The sequence below is a fragment of the Agelaius tricolor genome, unplaced genomic scaffold (genome assembly GCF_023055355.1).
Source record: "Agelaius tricolor isolate 1412-34295 unplaced genomic scaffold, bAgeTri1.0.p SCAF_1, whole genome shotgun sequence".
Classification (NCBI taxonomy): domain Eukaryota; kingdom Metazoa; phylum Chordata; class Aves; order Passeriformes; family Icteridae; genus Agelaius; species Agelaius tricolor.
The window spans coordinates 40,372,057-40,394,438 of NW_027269261.1; the positions used below are offsets into that span (position 1 = coordinate 40,372,057).

The window sequence follows — 22,382 nt, forward strand, 5'->3', positions numbered from 1 at the left end:
TACAAGAACTTGAGGTTTTGTGTTTCTCCCCTGACTCCCGCTAAGTTCTTCAAGGGCTCAGACAGGCTTTCAACACGTCCCAAAATCTGGGACCCAAGAAATAGAATCCCTTCCACCTTTGGAACTGGAAACTCTGAATATGGCACAGTTACATATGTAGGGCAAAAGTATAACTGACCTTCACCTGTAAAACCAGAACTTCCGGTAGTTATGCAGGTGCGGTACTACTGGATAAAAACAATAATTTAATTGCTTAATGCAGACAAGGCCTCTGAGGAATCTCATTCTTTAAATAACCCAGCCAAATCAAAACTTCATCAGCAAAACTCACTCCTCTGAACTCCCTCAGCAAAGAGGAACTTGAAATACTTTGCCAGGTATGCTAAAAGGAAACAGTAGTTCCCCCTTTTTAACCACTCGAAGAAACCAAAAAAAATACACACTTGGACAACCAAGTTCAAAGAGGATTGTTCAAGTAGTAAGTTTCAGAGGATGCCCAAAGCACAACAAATATGACCGCTGAACTATCAGGATGCATTACTTCTGCGGGTTAAGAAACAAAGCCAAACCCCCAGAGCTGGACTGAATTCCAACGTCTACACAATGGGTGATGCCTCGTAGGGCCAACTGACACGTTTTGTGAGAAACCACAGAAAAATGACGTGTCTAAAATCCATTAAAATGTATCTGATGCTTTAACTTCTTATCAGGTTTATCTCAAGCTGTGGAAATTTCTGTCAATACAGCCTTTATAGACAATTCCGTCCACGCGGCGCTCCCAAGGCACTCCATAACCATTATCAAACGCAGCAGCGACCGGGGCAGCAGCGGCGCGTCGCTCTCCTGGCTGTGCCGGGAGACGCCGAGGCACCGCGGCGACCCGGGGGCCGCAGGGCGAGGGGGCGGCCTTGACCTGGAGCCACCCCCCGGGCCGTGCGCCCTGACCTCCGCCCGCGGGCAGGGAGGGCTGGGCAGCGCCAACATTCCGCCCGCCCGCCTTAGCGCGGGCAAGCTCCGGCGGGGCCGCGCCGGGATCCGCCCGCAGGGTCTTTGTTCCCGCGGCCGCGGCGGCTCTTTGTTGGTGGCACAGCCGGACCGCGGGCCCCGAGCTAAGGCGGCGCCCGGGGCTCCCGCCGCTTCTCCCGCGGGGCCTCCCGCCGGCACCGCGCTCCCCGCCGGGCCGCGCTGACCCCGCCGCCGCGTGTCCCCGGCCGCCGGGCGGGCACTCCCGCTGCACCTGGCCGCGCCTCGCCCCGCCCCGGCCCCCGCCGGGCCCCGGCCGCCCCCCCAGGCCGGCGGGAGCAGGAGAGCGAGAGGAAGGCGGGACACGGAGGCCACTCTCCGGAGGCGCGCGCCGGCGGGAGGCGACGGCCGCCGGGAGCGCGCGCAGGCGCGCACACGCCCGGGAAGGGGAGGAGGAGGGCGGGCGGCCGGGCGGGGGCGCGCACGGCCGGTGTGTGAGGGAGAGAGCGAGGGGAGGGCGATCCCGGGGCGGAGAAAGGCGGCGGCAGCGGCGGCTTCGCTCGGCTCAGGGCAGGCGAGCGGCCACAGGCGCTGCCGAGCCGGGAGATACGGCGGGCGCTGCCGACTCGGGGCATCCTTCCTCTTCCTCCCCGCCCCCTGCCCGCCCTTCCCCCTTTTCTTTCTCTCCTTCCCCACTGTCCGCCGGGGCCCATCGCTGTCGGCGGCACGATCCCGGGGCGTTTCCGCGGCGCCCGAGCCGGCAGCGGCCGCGGGGAGAGCCGGTCCCTGCCCTGCCCGGCCGGGACTGAGGGACCCCCCGCTCTGTCCGGGGCTCGGCTGAGAGGGCCTGGCCCCGGCCCCGGCCCCGGCTCGGCTCCCCGGCGGCGGGCTCGGCGAGGATGTCGGGCGGCGGCGGCAGCCGGGAGGAGGAGCGGCGCAAACTCGCCGACATCATCAACCACTGGAACGCGAACCGGCTGGACCTGTTCGAGATCAGCGACCCCACCGAGGTGAGCGACCCCGGCGAGGGCCTCCCGCCCGGCCGGCCCGGTGAGACGCCGCGCCCGGGCCAGGCCGCGCCCCGCGGCCGCCGGGCTCCCGCGCCGCCCCCCGCCCCGGCCGGCGGCTCGGACACGGGCGCTCCTGCGCTGTCCGCCTCCGAGGCTCCGCTCCTCGGTGGGCAGCGGGGGCCCCTCGCCGTGCCCGGGTAAAGGCAGGTTGCAGCGGCCGGGGAGAGGAAGGGAGCGCAGGGCCGGAGCCCTCCCCTCCTCCCTCTGTTCCCTCCCGCAGGCACATGCCGGCCTGACCCCGCGGGACAGGCGGCTCCGAGGCAGGGGAGAAACCCGCTGGGAGATGGAGGTGGCGAAAGGGGGCGGGCAAGGGCGACAATACAGGAGCTGCCCCGTCCCGAGCCCGACACCGGGTACCTCCGTGGGTTTTTGGGTTTTTTTTTGTCTGTCTGTGACTTTAACAGTACATGCAGGCGGCTGGTGGAGGAGGATTGAGAAGCCCGGTGCTAGGCGCTTTTTTTGTTGCTAGCTTGTTTGTTTCTTTAAATATTCGTCTTTGTGCAGAAGGCGCCTCTTACAAAGCAACCTGCCGCTTACAGTCCGGCGGCTCTCCGGGTTGCTGGTGCAATCCCCGGAGTGGCTTTCCCAGGGCGTGACGGACGGAGCGCCTTGGCTCTCCGAGCCTGCAGGCTGCCAGCCCGTCGCCTAAAGTAAATACCAGGAGCAGGTTCGTAGACCCGAGTTCACATGTTGTACTGGAAAAACACAGCGGGTAATTTCTGCCTAATGAAGTGGGTGTTTCTGATGGCCTAGAGAGGCTGGGGTTTGTCCCTTTTAAAAAAAAATAAAAATGTAATAGTCAAACCACACCCTCCCGCTGCCCCTTGTCATGTTCCCTTTGGCTGGTTCGTGCTGCGCGTCTGGTTTGAAAGCGGCGAGGGGGGGTAGGGGGAGGGCTGGGGACGCAGGTTACAGCCCTGTTTGTGTGTGACAGCGGGCTCCCTGCTCAGAGGGTGGAGGCTGATCATGTGCGTGTTCCCGGGGAAAAGGAGGAAATTCACACTTGCTCTTGGCCTGGCCCTGGTTGTTTATTAACAGAAGCCTCTGAGAAATCACGTTGGCTTGGTCTTGGAGCTGGCTCCTGTTCTGCACCTAGGTGCTGACTGCTAGCAGAGCCACGAAAAAGTGTTGAAAGCAATTCTAAGATTAGGAACTACGACACCTTCGGGTATTTTCAGTTCTGCTCATTGCAGACAGTTTCTTGAACACAAAGATGAAGGTTTTCTGTGATTATTCCCTACATCTTCCAAGATTTATCATAATTAGAGTTCCTTGATTGCGTTGCTTAGGTTTTAACAATGTCGTTGCTTGACAGTGTCTCAAAAAAGCGGGCTGAAGCCAGTGTCAAGAAGCTTTCATGATTGTGTTTGAGAACATAGCACGGTCTTTTTGGAATTGCAGGTTGACTGCTAACTGCCTGTGGCTGAACTTTTTGTTTTATTGGTGTGTTTGTCCATTCCCAGTACATTCTAACTCCAGCCTGTCTTCTTTGTGTTTATGGCAGACTGTGCTTCTGTGGTTTTGTTAGTAAGTAGTTTAACAAATCATTCTTTAGGTCAGCTATGCATATTTATTATCATAGTTAACTAGAGTTTGCACAAAAGTTACCAGCTTCATTGTAAATATTATTGAAAGAAAAAATTTTACTGGCATTCACTCCACACTTCTGCACTTAAGCCTCTGAACCTGTATAGGAGCATACTCACCATTGTCAGTGATGACATTTCAGTTGAACTACTGAATGTAAAAAATGAAGTGCATGCATCCTTGAATGTATGAGCTCTTTAGTCTACTAGTTCTAAAAGCATTTGATAAGACTACAGGTGAATTTACATCAAACTGGCAGCAGGTAACAATTTTATAGATAAAGTATATTTTCCTTCCAGGTAATTACATTTACAAATGCTCGCATTTATTTTCACTCTTACCCTGAGCTGACACAAATTTGGCAATATTTTCAACCTAGATCATGGTGTGATTCACATTTGTACTGTTTATCAGCCTAAATGAAAGCCCTTTTACTAGACTGCTTGAGAACTGACAATCCTCTGTTGTTTTTCCAGGCTCATCTTGATCATAAGGCATATCTTGCTTTTTGTAGGGACTGCAGCAAGTCTGGCATCTGTGAAGATGCAGTAACCTGGATATGACTTTTGGCTGTGTGTGCCTGAGCTGAGTCAAACTGAATCATTTTAAGCTGTCGAGGCATAGTTGTTGGGCTGCTGGGTTAACTTTGTAGCCCAAACTGCAGACTGTCATCCAGGAGCTGCTGGTTGGATGTATTATCAGTAGAGTTGATGCCTTGTAGTGATTCTTCAGGCATTTCCTCAGTGAAAGTGACCTGGTTTAAGTGAGTTGTCTTGTAACTTTCCTATGTAAGAGAGTAGGTTTTTCCAGAGGGCTAATCACAGCCTTAATAGTGGGGTTCAGGGTGTTTGGTAAAGCAAAGGAAAAGTGAAATCTAATGTAAGTTGACTAGGGTTCTGACAATATAGACTATGCAGTGACAGTGAAAGGAATTCAGTGTGACCGACTGATGTACCTTGGTATTAGTTTGAAAGGTCTCATTCTTTGGTGAGATGCAGTTGTTCCAACTCCATTAGATCGTCGTCGCTTTACTGCAGTGTGTAAAATGTGACTTTGTTTTGAAGGTTGGGTGGTATTTTCAAAGTAGTTCAAATGTGTGGGGCTTTATTTGGAGAAGTGGTTCATGAAATTAATCTGTTTGAATTCCTGTTAATATTTTATTGAGTAGACTAGTCCTAAGGGAATAGAGATCTGCTTGTTTACTTGCCTCTTGTGAGACTTCAGGAACAAATTCTTAAGGTATGTAAGACACTGAAGAGCAAAAGCATTGGATAGGGCATGTTGAGTTCTGTTACTAACTTTTTCTTCTCTTTGACTCTAGTAGTTAATGAAGTCATTCAGAGCTGCTTTACCCCAGCAAAACAAAACCAAAAACTTTCTGTTGCATGTTCAAAGTTGAGTATTCCTCTCTCTGTATCACGTGGAAAGCTGAAAGACTTCTTGGGAGTGAGGATTTAATATCTTCACTGGCTTTCAGTAATTTGTGGACTCATGCTTGAGAACAAAGTGGTAATTTTAAATTTATTAGATATTTACCTATTTGAACCATTGTTGCTGTTCTGAGAAACCTGTTAATTTGCACTATTTTACTCTGAAATTTTAAAATTCTTTTTATTCAGAAAGCTCAGAGGAGCTCTGTGACTTGAGAAACTTATAATTGAACAAAACTCTGCATTTACTAGCAGAAGTTTAAATGACAGTGTTTCAGGACTGCTGCTAGTTACAGACCTTTGCTAAAGATGTCTGTAATACTGGTCATCATTTAAACTTGATTAGGCTTTACTGTCTCTACTTATGTGAGGCAGCTGCTCACTTTGGCAAGTCTGAAAAAATACTGGACTTTTTGGGGGGAAGGTGGAGTGAATCGTGTTTTTGTTTGTAGATAAATTAACAGATTCAAAATGAAGCAGAATGTTAACCTTTTTCTTCAATTGTTTCTCCTTCCCCTTGGTCCAAGTATTGTGGATGCTTTTTCCTTTTTTTTTTTTAATTTATTTGGTCAGGCATAGAAGCACAGTAAAGAAACTTAAAAAATACTTAAACCTTTTGCAGTAGGAGATAAAATGATGGTTTGATTTTGATTTAAGTCTTGGGTGCTTACAGCATGTAAAGTTTTCAAAAAGGAGTAAGTTCAAATGAATGATTTTGTAATAAGTGCATAGAGTTTTTTTGGGAACTTGTAGATAGGAAATGATTTGCATTTGTATGGTTTAGCTTTTTTAACCTCCTCCTTTAATAAAAGTGCTAACTGGAGTTGGTTGTTATATAAAATAACTGCATGTGGATGTTTTGGGTGTGAGGAAGGAATGGAGGGGTACTGTAGACTATACATTTAGACTATACACTGTTTGAGTGCATCTAATGAGATGCCATATCTGAACTAGGTGTTACAATTATTGTTGATGACAAAATAAGGTTTCTTCTTTAGTGTATGCTTTCGTAGGTGTTACATGAGAGGAAGTGTTGTGTTTTTTCTAAGCATGGTTTGTGGACTAGGAATATGAATTGCATTTAATTCTTTTGAGACAGACACTTTGTAGAACAAGTGGGATTTTTTATAACAATTTCCCAAGGGCTGGGGGATTGTTGTCAGAAACATTGATCTGTTGTAGTTTTGTTTTCTGATGGAGAATGTTTTTCTAGACTAATATACCTCTGTGTCAGCAAAAGTAGAAAGGTCTAATCAAAAAGCTTAGAGAAAAAATAACATGCTTTGCATTAAAGAATAATTCCTGAGAGTTTGACTTTTAAATGACCATCATTAAAAAAAAAGGCATTTCAAAAGTCTTCATGGCTATTTGGTTACTCTATATGTGAAAAAACTTAGCAACAAGGTGTTAGAAATAACCCTTCAGAATGTGGGCAGGGCTTTTTTTTCCGGGTTGCTTTGTTTTGGTTTTTTTAAATATTGACTTTCCATATGTTGTGTTATGTATGTTTGGTCTATTCAGTATGTTTTATATTGTTTTCTTTGACTTTAAATACAGGTAAGCAATCTATTAACAGAAAATATTGCACAGTACATTGTATGGCAGGATATTTTAGGGCTGATGGAATTTTGGTCTTCTTCTGAACTTTCTGGGTTCAGATCTGTTTCTGGTTCATTAAGTGTCACAGGGAAGACATAAGATTTGCAGCCTTTTAATGGTAGTTATGCAAGCTTGTTACTTAAATCTAGTTAAAGCAATAAGAAATGGGAATTTTTAGGTTTTAACCCTCCTGCTGTTTATCTGCATGGTTGCTCACCCGCAAAAAGATCTCACCCTTTAAAAATCTGGCTCTGAGGCTTTTTCAAGACCTGTTTTTAAAATTGGTAATTTATTGTGTTATGGGTGATAGTGGAAATGCAAGTCTGGAGCTAATGAAACACAATCTAAATGGTGGAAATACTTGTGCCATCTCCACTAGTTGGATTGTACCACTTTCAGTAGTTTAAGCAAGTGCAGCTCTTCAGAGTGTATAGACCTCAAGAAGCTGGTAATATATCTGAGAGTATTGTCCTTTAAGTTTGCCAAACCTATGGTGTGGAAAGTAAACTCTCTTTGCAACAAATGTTTAAACTAATATTTAGTCAGTCTGGAAGGGTGATTGGAATCCTGAGGACTGATGCCTGTGCTTTTTAGTGAACAGAATGTTTTTCAAATAATTGCTACCACTAAGCAGGCACAGTTCAACAGGACATAAAAACACTGAGGCATTAGAGGTTCGGGGTTGCTAATTGCACTTTACTGAGTCTGTTGAGCTCTCGTTCTGCATTAAAATGGTTGGAAAAAAGAAGTCAGAGATGCAGGCCTGCTCGTGTGCATCAGAAGGAGTATTTGGAGACCAGTTTTCCTTTAACTGAGTCAAAGTGAATAGTCATTACAAATGAAGTCTTAGCACTCTCTAGAGAGTCCCAATTACAAGTTTGAATTAAGATATTGACCACAGTCCACAGACATCATAATGTAATGAAAATAATTCTAGGAAGAAGTTTTAGGCTGTGCTTTTAATATTCCTTATATAAGTTATTTCTTGAGCCAGTGGCAAATTAGTTCCATTCAATTCAGACATACTGGCTTTAAGAATTCCCTCCTGATGTGTGGATCTGTTCCCCGCCTAAAATGCCATTGACAAGCATTACTTTTCAGCTGAAAAACCCCCAGTCATCTAGACATGTAAGGGATTTGCTTTGTTTGTGCAAGTGTGTTTTTTCTGTCAAAACCATTTCTCTTTCAGAGAGGTTAAACCAAGATGAATGGAACACACTGTCATGATTTTTGAGGAAAACTTAGCTTTATGATTAATGAAATTCTGCTCTTGTCTCTAGATGCTTTTGTCATCTAAAGGGGGTAACAAAAGCTAAAACTTAGCTGGAAAGTGGTAAAAGTTGAAATGAACTGGTGTTTGTGGGAGGGCTGTAGATGATAAGAAACCACTCTGAGTTTGTCTTTGTGTCAGTATCTGTTGGAGTAGTTGCTTTGGTATAAATAAAGGGAAATAAATGGTAGCTGTGCAAAATTCAGAACATGCATAAAGAAGACTCCTTGTTTTGATCAGTGGTTCTGATGAAGGTGGAATTGAGAGTCACAGTGTGGATTAGTAAACTAAATGTTGTGTTAAACTTAAGAGAAGTCTAATTTAGCAGATATTACAGATACGTAATGAAGTGTCTGCTCTGTCTTTCAAAGTGAACTTCATACTAATGGAATCCTCTTCTGAAGTGTATTTGAGTAAAGCACTATTTAGGTAATTGTTGATTTTTCAAGATTTTTGGCTAGGAAGAATATTTACATGTAAAATAGATATTGAGCGATGCTCATTTCATCTTGTGAAAAGGCTAAAGCCTGTTAATTTCTGCTGTTAAGATTGCTCGGTAGATACACCAGAGAGGTAATTGATAGTTGTTCTGGATGCATGCATCACTTGGCTCATAATTGTTGTTAAACTTCTTGCAGAGATTCCTCTTTCTCCTCAGGTCTTTAATTGCAAGTAAAAATTACTGCTTTTCTGTAACTGTCCCTGTCTGGAAGCTTAATAATCAAAGATGAAAACTTGAGTCAACAGAGATAAAACTCTGTAGTAGTTCAGACCTACCAGTAGCAGTCAAATTATCTTCCTGGACTGTATTGTGCCTCATGAGCTTTTGCATAATGAAGATGTATAACGTTGTAACATAACTTTTTTCAGTGTAGGGATAAGTTTTCCACGTGGTTGGTTGCCTTCAGTTATTCACTTGCAGTTCTGCCTTTCACTGCTGTCTAGTTTAGTTCTCTAGAAAGACTAAAAAATCTGCTTTGACATGAAGTCCAATGTTCTTTTTTTTTTCTTATCAGCCATCACCTATTTTTCTCATACCTTCTTATTATGCATGACTTTAATGTTTTCTTGTGTTAGGTACATGTAACTTGCTAAAACTATTTTGTATAATGCTTCAGAAAAATGGTCATCTCCTTCTGTTACGGGCATTGCCCTCAAGGTTATCAACTTATTGTTATTATATATTTAATTAAATTTTCTAGGTCTGCCTTCTTCCATTGTGTGCTCAAATTAGACAGCTCCTCTTCAGATCATCTTCTAGCACAGATACTCTTACTAGGGAGCCATTCCTCTGATTCTTGCTCATTCTTGTCTCCTATGAAGATGCCTTCTGTGTAGATACTACTTTCTTCATTTCTCTATGCAATTGAGTAGAAGAGGGCTCTTTATTGCCCTAGTCTGTCTTGCAGAATTTTGTTATAGATTACTCATTACTCTGGGAAATTTGTTTAAAGTTTGAATCCTGTAAGAACTGGAAAAAGTCCTAGGACTGGGGTTGTCATCTAGAAGATCAGTATAGGGCATTAGTTTTAAGTGCAAATTTGCACTCAAATGTAAACTTTACTTGGATATGTGAATTTGTAATTTGTGTTTGAATTTCATCATATTAATAGAAGAGTCTGTAAGAGTTTGATTGTACTGATGAAATTGTGTACACTCCTGTAAGTTTGTTCATGTCACCTCTTCCAGTGAAGAGCAGAAATTATGCATCATTAGTTTTGAAAATTTTAAGCTTTTATTAAGTGGTGCTTGGTATATCCTAATAATAATAATAAATGGATTTCTAATTTTACTTATGTATTACAAGAGTATACAATTTAAATTTAATATTTAAATTTAATATTTAAAAATATGAGTTACTATAGTGATTCTATTCAAAGATGTTAGAAAACTGGCTGGCTTGGTATGGAACTGGCAATTGCGTATGTGTTTGGCTATGACTCCTCTGCCAGGTCAACTCTTGGGTAAATATTTTGGAATGGGTTTTATGCACTACAGTACTAGTTGCTATAGAGTGATGGCAGACTGAAACAATGGCTGCAGGGTGGGGTTTTTTATTTGGTCAGTGTTTTTCTTACTACTTTGATAATTTGCACTCTTGTAACTAGAACTCAGAAATAGGAAAGCTCTCACAAAAGCTCACTACCTAGTGAAAGATGATAGTGTCCTGATTATGTGGTTTAAGGCTTCCCCTTGGTGAATTGTGGCATGGCCCTGCTGTGTAGTATCATGGCACCTTTTGTAGTGTGAAAAAGTGAAAAAGAATGAGTTGTCTGGCAACAGTATTTATTTGGCAGACAAAGTATGTTGCTCAGAGCAATATCTGTGAACTAAGATTTCAGTTTGTAGACTTTTCAAGCACCCCATGATGTGTTTAGTAGAGCTTTCTCTTGGTTAGATGACTTGATTTGTCAGTCCACACTCTTCTGTTTTCTTAGAGGCAAGATACACAATTTGATGTCAGTGTCATGCTTTTACATATATTTACATTTTGCTTTTTCATATATTATATTGCTTACAAAACCCAGTGGAAAATCAGAATCTCACTTCTTAATGAAAATTAGGGGCTGTTGGATAACCTGTGGTTGAGCAAGAGTTCAAAGGACAAAGAAACCCTGCCCCAATGTCTAAAACAAGAAAAGGTCTCATTCCCTTGGCCCTCCAGAAGGTGCTCTACTTTGAGCAGTACATCAGCTTGAAATTCAGAAGGTCCCTTTAAACATTTTGTTATTGTTTTCAATTTTAGTAAAAACAGTTATGCCATGTTCTTAATTTTAAAAACATTGGGTCAATGCTGTCTGTGATACAGTGTCCTCCTGGATGGGAAATTGTCTATGTGGAAACAAACAGAATTGAACCAGGTTGTGTTTTAGAAAGCTTTGCATTGCTAAAATGCTTTTCATAATATCACTTCTTTTATGTTGAGAAATCTGGTTTGCATTCACCTTCCATGCAGTTTGATAATATTTTCTGCGTTCGGATCATATCCAAGCATTGCATACTTCTTGTAGAATGCTGTATGTTTTATTGGGAAACATGTAAGTTGTTTCCACTTAAAGTGATAGCCTTGCTGAACATGGCTGCTACTTACTTCCAGTGCAGACAGAATGAAAGTTTTAAGACTTCTTTAATACTCACTGTACAGATTCTGACTGTTTAAAGATTAGGATAGTTTATTTTCATATCTGGAAAAGGAAAATAATCTGAAAATGGTGATGGAAAGCCAATGTTTACTAATGAAAACACTGCTCAAGCCTGCTAATTGATTTTGATGGATTTGCCTGTTAGGTCTAGGGTTTGCTGTATAGTGAAGAAGGTCAAAACTGGAATTACTTAAGATTACTGCATTTTGTGATCTAGTTTTTTAGCTTTTTGAAGTCTTTAAAAAATAAAAGGCCAAACAACTGTTTCCTTCTTTAAAAATCAGTGAAATGCTCTAACAAGGCCCTTCTTTGTTTTGTGTGAGATGTATTGTAATACTTTTGATAAAGTCTCCAGCAATACTGAAACTGTATATAGTATTTCATGAGAGTTTTTCTTGTTGCCATAGTGCAGCAAAGACTATTTCAATAAATTCACTTGTTATGCCTATAGCAAACTGTTTTCAGACAGATAAGGATTGATATGTAGACTGGGGAAAAAAAAATAAGAGAACAAAGAGAGAACAATGAAGTAATTTTATGCACTGACTACTGGTATATTCACCAAAGCCATCTACCAGCATCCAAAGACCTAACCAACCCAAAGTGGTGACATTATTGCAGTTCTGGGAAGTTTTCAATATATGAGCTGGGTTTGCAGTCTGCCTCAGGTGTTCTGTCCATTTAATAGGAAAAAAAAAAAAGTGAAAGAAGAGAGGATTTATCTCTCTCCTGGAGCCTTTGTCAGGATTTACAGTAAAACATCTAGTTTTCTATTACCTTCTGATTTCTGCCTGTCTGTCTGTAGCTTTTGACTAAAGTAGGATCCTATAAAGTAGGATCTGTGATGAAATTAGAATGTTTGAATTTTACAGTGTTAAAAATTCTGGTAGAATTTTCTGAAGCAATAATCAACTGTATCCCCTAACATTCTAATACTGGCTCAGTATCTTGAGTATTAGATGTTCTGGAGGAGCTACTAATTCTTACTGTTGTAAATAAATTGTTTGTAGTCTGCTACAAGCTCCAGAATACTTTTGTTTCACGATTTGCTTTCTCACCTGCATTGAGTTTAAGCTTGTGCTCAAAAAATTGGTACCTCAAACTTTTGATAGATTAGACACATTTGAAAACTTTGCCTTCTCAAAGAGGTCTTCATTCATTTTGAGTGATCAAGTGGCAGCACAAAAATTGGTACCAATGTGAGACAGTCACGTATTGAAGCTCAAGTGTTGTACAATGTTCTGATACTGGTGGTTTGTAAAAATTTTTGAAACTCAGCACTTGCTTAAGTGCCTGTCTTATCTTCAGTGTTCCACATTTGTCTCCAGGTCTTTGGACATTCTTGTGTGTAGGGATGCTCATAAATATCCATATATGTAATTATAAATGTACTGATATCTCAGTAAACCTACCTGTGTTGAGACCTTTTCCCCCTCATTTCCTCCCACATGCACTCTGTGCCAAAACCCTCACATCCACAACCTTAAATCAGACACTCCAAACTTCTGCTTTAAGGGAAAAATGCCAATTACAGCAGTCGTCAAATGTGTTCATCCTGCTGCACTGGCTTCAGAGAGCAGCCTTATGATTATCTGCCTCTGTCAGGAGTTTCCCGCGAGGTTACAGATCAGCCATTAAATCCTGTACGCCTGCCATGTGGACTTTGTAGTTTGGAGTGGCCTTGCAGTTGGACCTGTTTATAACCAGCTAGTCTGTGTGCTGATGGTGGCTGTGACACCTGGGTTTTCTTCTAAGGGAGGGAGTGCTTTTTTGCTTGCTATACTTTATAACCATAGATACTTTCCCCTTGTTTTGGAGAGGATTCCTTTTAATAGGCTTTTGGCTTGTGTCATCTCTTCTGGGTATCTGTTAGGTAGAGAGAGACTGAGTTTCCTGTATTAACCTTATACTGAATTCCTTAGCTGCTGAGAGGGAAATTTTGCTCCAAGGGGAAAAATGCCTTCCTAACCACCTCAGAGTAATAAGGATGGTACTCAGAGCATGTAGAGCTTAATTTATCCAAATCCTGAGGATAAACAGATGTTTCTGTATGTTGCAAAAGGGTCAGGACAATTTCTCTGATCCTTGATGTACATGCCTTTCTCCTAGTGTCTGTTGTCTTCTTCTATGGCAATATCATGATGTTATCAGTAGTAGTAGAGTGAGATACCAACATATTTCTGATACCTTTATATCCTTGATGTATGAAGTGAAATGTTGAATAGCAGTGTTCTTTGTCATGGCTGATGGATGCGTGAGTAATCTGAAGCTGTTTCCACCCCAGCAACTGCAGAAGAGGATGAACACTTTCACAGGTACACACACACACACACACACACACACACACACACACACACAGTGTTCTGCAGCCCCTTCTTCACCCACCTCTCAGCACTTCTGAGGCACAGAAAGGAAGTGTTGACCCTTTTCCTGCCATCCCTGCCATCGTGTGATTGCTGTCATGGGGTTCTGTCTTCTGCCACGCAGAACTATCCATCTTTGATTGTTTTCCAGCTCTGTGGTGTTGATGATACTGACTTTTACAGCAACCACAAGTACGTGGTAGCAGTTAGATTTGTATGCTGCTTTTTACTATGGCTTTCAGCTCTGACCAGCCCTTTCTCTGCCTTATTCTCCACCCCCAATGTCCATCTGACTTAAAATGTTGTCAACATTTAATGATGTTTAAAATTGGTGCTTAGTTTATTTCAACATTTATTTTCTATATTTACATATATAGAAAATAATGAAATTTTTAGTGAAATTTAGGTAAAATGAAAAAAAAAACTTTACCAAGTTCAGGTTTTGCTAAAGCTTACTGCATTTGTTTTTGGGAAGAGCTGCTTACTTGTATGCAAGGAGACTTTCCTCTTTTAATTGCTGAGCTTTCCTGTTTGTAAATGCCATTACAAAATAATGTGGTAGTCTGACTTTTCCTTATGTTGATTATCTGTCTAAACCAGTTTTATAAGTAGAACATTTACGATACATTTTGTTCATGCAATGAGCAATTTTAAGTCTAATTCTTGAAAGTGGGCAGTGGTCATTCAAGTGTGTTTGGAACTGAGCCATATTACTTGGTTTTGCTTTTTTTTTTCCCCTTGGAGTGCTTCTCCAAGTTGTTGCTATTAGCAAAATTCAGGGTTGGGACTAGATGATCTTTAAGGTCCCTTGCAGCTCAAGCCATTCTGTGATTCCAGGATGATATTTATTTAGATCATGCTTAGCTTGTATGTGTGAATAGCTGTATCATCTTCATAAACTATAAAAGACAGCTAACATTCTCACTTTGTTATAATGTTTCCAGGACAGTGGGATGGGAAAAGTGATGCAGATACATGAAGTAATGTGTTGAAAACTGTTGTAAATTTAGTTACTACAGAGGCAGAAAGAGAAACTAGATTTTTATGGATATATGCAATTCTCTAGGTTATCCTAATTTGGGATTTCACCTTATAAGACATAGGGGGAAGGGAGTTAATCACACTTAGAGTGTCATCTATCAGCACCATCACACCGCCTCTGGTTTAACTCTTACATGAGTTCTATGGTACAGCAAAGATTGCCCCTTTTCTCTATTGGGGAGCTGCATACAGTAGGAAGAGTGTTATGTATCTTCCTAGAAAAATTGAGTAATTCTCATATTTGGAGTTTTGTTTGTTTCAGAAATACTTCTATATCAAATGTACATGAGACTGCCTCACTTCAGTAAATAGGTAACTTTAGTTCCAAATGTGGGGAATCAAACTGCTAAGGAGGTGGAATGGAGCTTAAGGATCACCTGGTTACAACCCCACCTGCCATGGGTGGGGACACCTCCAACTAGGTCAGGTTGCTCAAGGGCTTATCCAGGCTGGCCTTGGACACTGCCAGGGTCAGGGCATCCACAGCCTCCCTTGGAAACCTGTTCCAGTGTCTCACCACCCCCGCAATAAAGAACTTCTTCCTAATACCTAATCTTTTCCCTCTTTCAGTTTTTATACCCATTACTCCTTGTCCCTTCACTGGAGTTCCTGTCAGACTCCTTTTCTAGCTTCTGTATAGGCCCCATTCAAATATTGGAAGGCTGCTTGAGATTTCCACGCAGCCTTCTCTTCCAGGCTGAACAGCTCTAGCTTTCTCCCCAGCAATTTCCGTTTTCCACATGTGTAACTTTCTGGTGTTCTAACATCTTGTAAGCTGTTAATTAAGGCAAGCATATATGTTTTATTAACATTTTTGAAGTGAATACTGACTAGAAAGAAATTCAAAATCCCCAAATGCTTTGCAATAGTAATTAAAAAAAGAAAATCTATATGAATGAGTTACTCTAAGTATCTAATCATAAGGAAAGTTTGTGTCTCACTGTGGAGAGTAATAAAAAATGCACAGAACAAATGATATGGTGTTAACTAAGACTATATAAAATGTGCCTCTGTTTTTGCTTGAGGTTTGGGTGTTTTGTTTCATATGTTTTTGTTTCTATACAAATAAGCTCATAGGAATAAGTCTGGAAAAGTTTATTGTCCTCAGTGGTAGAGAAATACACATGCTGTAGTCCGGATACATACTACACTAGGAGGCATTATTGGTTGTTAATTAAAAGGAAAAGAAGCTAGGGACTCCTTAGATTTGTAAATTCTTTTCCACTTCTGCATGCTGCTGTCTTTGCTTCATGACAGAATTTTTGTTTTGGGTCATCTTCTCATATTCTTGTGTCATACTCCTGTACTAATGAGAGGGTAGACCTCATTGGAATCACTTTTCAGCTGTGTTAATTCTGATTATTTGCTGCAGAGACTGTTTGGCTAATATTAGCAGTTAAAGTCTAAATTGCTTCACTGTGAGTCAGAGTGTACTTGAAATCTTGTACAGTAGTATCATTTATGCCTTCATTAACTATGTTTTCATATCTGAGTAAGCCAAACCAAGTTACTGAATGCTTTTGTAATCTGAGCCTGTTTAAACTCGAAATAGTCCTGTTCACGGTTAATCATCTGCGTTAATGTTTGCATTGTAACTTGTCCTTGCTCTGTGTGCCACTCAACTGACAGTCCCTTGATAAGGATAAAATTAAGGGTATTTGATAGAATTGTGTTTCGGAGCAAGAAAATGCCTGAAAGTAAGCAACCATTTAATTTTCTGATAGTTTCTTGCAATGTAGAGATGACAAATGAAAGGTGGGAATTTAAGTGAAGTTAACTAAACATACAAGCCATGTCACTGGCTGCAAAATTAACTGCTGGGCAGAGGTGCAGAACTTGGTTAAAAGTGAGAGTTCATGCACAGTACACTGGCAAACACATTCTTCTGGCAACACCTGACTAACAGAGCTGTAGAGACCAGTTTTGTTAACTAGTGTTACATGATAAAAACAGTAATTTGTTCTCTTCTAGAAGAAATCTGTAGAGTAGAGCTGGTAGCACTTTTTAAAACACAGCTCTTTGGTAACCAAATGTGCTATTTGAAGGTGAAATGAGCATTTTTATGAGTAGACTCCCCTGAGCAAAGTTACTTTCCTGGCTTGGGAAATACTTCTCACTTTCTTGTTCTATATTGTAAAAAAGTATATAATAATATTCCATGCAAATAAAAAAGTATATTTTTTGTGTGTTTGAGGCATATTACAAAAAAATCAGTTTCTAGTATAAAATTTACTTCAATGTATTGAAAGAATTAGGTTGTATTTTCAAAATGAAAAGCATTTCAAGCATTTTTTTCATAAAGCTGAAGTATATTCCAGAGGATTGGAATTTAAATAGTGAACAAATTTTACTTAAGGAAAAAAAAAAAAAGAATTGCATTGCTTTAATAAAAATGCATCTGATCTGGGCTTGATTATTGTAAAAATCTGCTCCTTGAGATGACTTGCTTCTTGAAACAAGCATGAAAATTTTCAGTGCTTATTTTTGTAAACCTTACTGATGATGGAGAGGGAGTAGCATGTGGGACAGGGAGTAATGGCACGTCTAAGTTCACTAGTTCTTGATCATGGCTTAAAAATGAATGGATACTGGAACTACCATTTCTGACTTTGATGTTGCAAATGACTCCATCTAAGTTTATTAGTATGGATTGGTCCGAAGAGAACAGCTTACAAAATGGACATCTATATCCTTACAGAGGAAATTATGCTTTCTCTTTTTTGTTATTCAGAAGAACGTTTGAAAAATTTGGCTTTGGGGAAAAGATGTATTTGCTGGCTTTGAACTATTCCAAGGATAGGGCATCCACCACCTTGCTGGGCAGCCTCAGAGTAAAGATTTTCTTCATAATAACTAATATAAATCTACTCTTTCTCAATTTAAAACCATTCCCCTTAGTCCTGTCCAATACATGCTCTTGTAAAAAGTCCCTCTTCATGTTTCTTGTAGCCCCCTTTAGGTACTGTAAGGCTGCTGTAAAAATGCTTCCCTAAAGTCTTCAGTTCTCCAGGCTGAACAACCCCAATGTCTCAGCTATCATAGGAGGGGTGCTCCAGCCTTCTGATAATTCCTCTCTTGATTTCTCTTTTATCTTGGTCTATCCCACTTTCCTTTTGTTCCTGCTTTCTGAGTTTGTTTTCTTCTGATGTTCTGTTGCTTTGTGGTGTTCTCAAAATCAAGCTGTTTGCTGTGGTTAGTTTGTGATTATTAATAGTAATATTTCCACCCACTCCTGCTTTCCTGTGCCCCACATACCCTATAGCAACTATAGGTTAACAACAAATGTGTATTGGTGGTAATGAATCACTTCCCTTGTTCCACTCAGATGCTTGTCTAGAGCTTCAGAACTGAACTGCTTTCAAAAGTAACATGTAGAACCCATGGAAATCTCACTGGTTTGAGGATGTAGGGAGGGTGGGGGATACTGAATATTTTTTTTTTTTCAAAACCACTTCTTCTGAGTTTTTGCCTTAAATTTCTGTGTCTCTTGAGTTTTTGATCTTTCATTGCTTTTTGGTTATATAATCTTTCTTGAAGGATGAACTTCTATGTTAAAAGAAGTATTATTTCAGGTATACAGTTCATTTTATCTGTATTAAAAGTGAAATCATTATGCAGTTCACTAACTACAAAAGTGTTCTGCAAAAGAAAACTTCTCCGATGCCAGTGAATAGTCAAGTAGTGGAACGGGTTGCACTGGGAGGTTGTGCAGTTTCTGTCCATGGAGATTTCTAAGAGCAGGCTGGAGAGAACTGCAAAAGAGCCTGGTAAGACCTCAGAAATGATCTTTCTTTCACTAGGAGTTAGGATTGTAAACTCCTGAAGTTCCTTTCTCCCTGAATTTTCCTGTAATCTTAGATGGTTCCATGGTGTATATACCCATTCCAGTTTATTTCCAGTTGTGATGGATTGCATTGTGTTATTAATTACTCTTCTTATGTGTAGTAGAACCATTATATAGGCTTTACTGTCTCTGTTGTTTGCCAGTTGAGCTTGTACCTGAAGAGAAATTTACAAATGTTATGCTGCCACTTAGAGTACTTTATTTAGCTTTTTTCATCCCTTTATTAGTCATGGCCCTTATTGAGACACACATGTTGGTACATCTCAGCATTGGGAGCTCTCCTGTTGGTTGGAGGTCATGCCTAAATTAAGAGTGTCTGCCTGCCTGGCTGCTGTAACAATTAGTGTTTGCTGTAGCTGAACAGTCTTGGAAAATTAGCCTGTCCTCCACAGATGTTTAAATATGTTCCTTTGATTAAAGATGTTTAAATATGATCATTTGATTTGGAATAGACATCAGGAGATTTCTACTCCAACCTCCTGCTTGAAGAAACCTCAGTCCTGATGCCCCTGAGGGCTTTTCTCATAAGGTGTTGAAAACCCCCTAAGGACCAGTAAATGCAGTAACTCTGGGCATCCTCCTTCGTTGGCTTGACTGTCCTAATGATGAAAAAAGTTTTCTATATAGTCAGTTTAAAGGCTGCTTTTGTTCCAACTTAATGTCCAGTGTTTGTCCTCCCACCATGCCCTGTTCATCACTGCTGCATTGTCTTCTTGGCCTCTTTGCAGATCCTCTGAGCTGCTTTTGTAGGTCTCCCCAAAGCCAGCTCTTCTCCAGGAGCCAGAAACCCAGTTCCTTCTGTCTCACCTCCTAAGATGGTTCTTCAGCCTCCTAAACATTCTGTAGCTCTCTGCTGAACTTCAGCTGGTTTCTGTTCTTCCTGTACTGACAGCACCAAAACCAAAGTGATGGGTAGAGCAGTACAATTGTTTTACTTGACCTAAAGCTTGTATTCCTCCTGTCAATGCACCTAAGCATGATGTTGACTTTGCTGCCAGGGCATGCATCTGAATCATCTTCAGCTTGCTGTTCACCAAGATCCTCAGGTTTTCTTTGGCAGAGCTTCTTCCCAGCCAGTCTTTTCTTGAGTCTGTGTTGTTGCAAGACATTTTACCTTTCATTGTCAGGACTTTACTTTTGCCCTTGTTGAATTCTGTTGAACTGAAAATCCACTCAAAACCTCAAGCAAAAAGCAAAGCAAAAATACCCCACCTAAACCCCCACTTTGAAGAATTTCCTTTGGCAAAGCCTTTAGGCATGTACTTGAAAGCTTTGAATATTGAAATGCTTAGATTCTTCTTGAAGTTGAGCACAGCATTCTTCTACCCATCCTGCACAACCTTCAAGACTGAAAATACCTTAATGTTTCAGGATCACTTTATGTATCCTTTGACTTAAACAAACTATGTTCTGTCAATGTATCCTGTGTGATGGATTGCCTAGGGGCGATAGGGTGATGTCCTAGTGATGCAGGACAGGAAGTGTTTGTAAGTTGTGTAAATTGCACACAGTTTTGCTCCCATTTTCTGTTCACGTGCTTCTTCCTTCTCCAGATGACACGCCTGTATTAGTTACTGGAATGGATAGTTGCAGTGAATGAGCCGTGCCGGATTATTTTTGTTGATGTGTGTTTTTTGGGAATAAAGATTTGCTTTCACTCCTGATTATTGTTAGTGTATAAAACTGTATTTATACAGTATGGTGTACTGACTAGTTCAATTACTCATACTCAGCCTCATGTTCTTTGTTTTGAATTCTGCTGTTGTGATATGGGTCTCTGTGTGATGCTGAAAAATAGGCCATGCTGGTAGTGTACCATTTTTGATGGAAGAAATGCTGAAGTTTGAAAGTTGACTATAATCTTGCCTGGCCACAGATATTTGTAACAACTTTGTTACTTGAATGGAGCATTTTTACTGTTAAAATTTAAGTTGCTATTTTGAAACTTGGGTAGCATTAGACTGTTAATTCTGCAAATGTTCTTAGGCCAGTATTAATATAATAGGCATTTTAAACTGAAATAAACCAAATAAGAAACATCTCAGAAACTCAGCATTACATTGTATATGCTGATATTAAGTTTAAAGAAGCTTTAAGTCACATTTTCTGCATGTTGTGTTTGAATCTACTTTGATGCAATCTTGCTAGCCATTCTTAAGTAGCTGAACTACTCCTTTAGCTCCTAATCCCTATGTCCAGATGCTTGTTCTGGGATTTCTTTCAAAAAAACATGGTTTAAAAGGTTTATTGTGCACCCTGGGAAGTCATTAGATCAAGACTGGTCTGCCCCAGAAGTTCAGAGATCAGAATTGTAAGTTCCTCAAGAAAAATACCCTTCTTATGGTCTCCTTTCATAAGTGGAATGTGCTCTGCTGAAGACAGTCATTGCAGTGAGGGAGGGCAGACTGCCTAGGTTATGACAACATGAAGTCTTAAAGCTGGGTGAACAAACTCTGGAAGGGAGCTATTGAGTTGTATTCTCTAATATCTGTAATCATCTGCTCTCTCAGTTCTAGGAATGAAGCTGCTGCCTAGAGTAAGCAATGTACAAATACAGAATTGCACTGTTTATTTTCAAGTTCCTTATTCCAGACTAGGGTGGGTAGGAAGGGTGAGGAAGAAAGTAGTAATGTGAAGGATGCCTATGTGATGATTAAGTATTCAGCTCTTCTGTTGTCTTTTTGTTGTTTCTATCTCCTCCCAGCTCCACACACCCAGTCCTGTAACTGATGATGTGACTGACCTGCCCTCTGAAACTTCCTCACTCTTCTGTGAGCAGGCGGTGGCAACCTTTTGTGAAACAAAGAGCAAGGCACTACGAAATGAGGGGGCAGTATTAGTCTGGTTGCTGACCTACCAGACTAGATTTGTTCTGATGCTAAAATGAGAAGTGAGGAAGCAATTCTTGACTGCGTCAAATTTTGAGAACTTAATCAATTGAATGAATCCCATACTTGCCTTTCAACCCCTCATCAAGTCTAAAAGTGAGGCCAGATTTCTGCATTACCTTATATTGCAACAGAATGATAATTTAAGATGTCTTATATAATTTTAAAGAAGTAATGATATATTAGTGTTTTCGACTGGGAAAAGAGCTGCCTTGCTACTTTTTGAGAATCATAATTTTTCATAAAACATGAGTAGTCTTGCACAGAACACTTACTCTAATGAGGGACTCAACTCCAAAATATTTGAGAGGTTATGATAACAATTATAAGTCAAACTACTTTTTTGAACTGGGGTATGTATATCTCGACTATTGTTTGAAAAACTAATGGTGGTTTCTGACTGAATTCCTTCTGACAAAAAATCGCTGGAGTTGGTCTTTATGCTACTACCACAAGATACCTTTCTCTAGATTATTTCTGCTATTATGAAGAGAACTGCAAAGGAAATGAGGAGCTTCCTATGTAATCAACTGGTCAACTGCTGTTTCCTCTATCGGGAATAGTGTTAGCGATTACTCACAGTCGCTGTGTTTGCATTGTTGTCCTGAGCATGGAATAGGAGACTGTGAAGCAGTAGAAAAAAAAGGAAATACAGTGGCCCTGCAGTTATGGAATACTGCACTTACAGAAAGAAAGTAGCTTTTTGCACCCATAGTTCAGCTTTTGAGTGCTTCTCTGTTTTAATGACTGGTGGCACAATGAAACGTTACCTTTAGTAGATCTAAGTGAGCTTTTTAAAAATGTGTAGCCCACCCTGTCTCTGAACTGACTTTGTTAATTGACTGCTTTTTAACATCTCATTGTCTTTTAATAATTTTGTTTCCTCTCCTCCTCTGGCTTGTTTTGTTGGAATGGTGCTACTGTGGTCTCTGCAGGATTTTGGAGACTCTGTAAAGACTGTCAGTGTTTGTGTGTGTACAACATCTGATGCAGCAGTGTTTTGCGGAAGATCTCTTGGCATTGCTGAGTAATTCCTGTACCATTTGTGTCATTCCTGCTTGAGCTGAACCCTGCCTTTTTATGGTCAGGACATTTGGAGGCTAGAGTTAGCTGGTGATTTGAGCTCTAATGGACTTTGCACTTGGTGGCTCCTGATGTTTTGGAGAAAATACTATTTACAATAG

At 41.1% G+C, this 22,382-nt stretch overlaps 1 protein-coding gene across 22 annotated transcripts in view; it reads left to right on the forward strand.

Moving 5' to 3' along the window:
• Positions 1 to 1,492: 1,492 nt before the first annotated feature.
• Positions 1,493 to 22,382, forward strand: part of AFDN (afadin, adherens junction formation factor) — a 115,668-nt gene continuing 94,778 nt past the window's right edge. For 9 of the 22 annotated variants that reach the window (XM_071430882.1, XM_071430978.1, XM_071431002.1 and 6 more), the window contains exon 1: positions 1,495 to 1,973. In XM_071430882.1, the coding sequence (XP_071286983.1) occupies positions 1,863 to 1,973 (111 nt within the window). In that variant the 5' untranslated portion in view covers positions 1,495 to 1,862. Of the gene's footprint in view, positions 1,974 to 22,382 lie in introns of all 22 variants that reach the window. The other 13 variants (XM_071430899.1, XM_071430921.1, XM_071431041.1 and 10 more) reach the window with 3 other exon arrangements.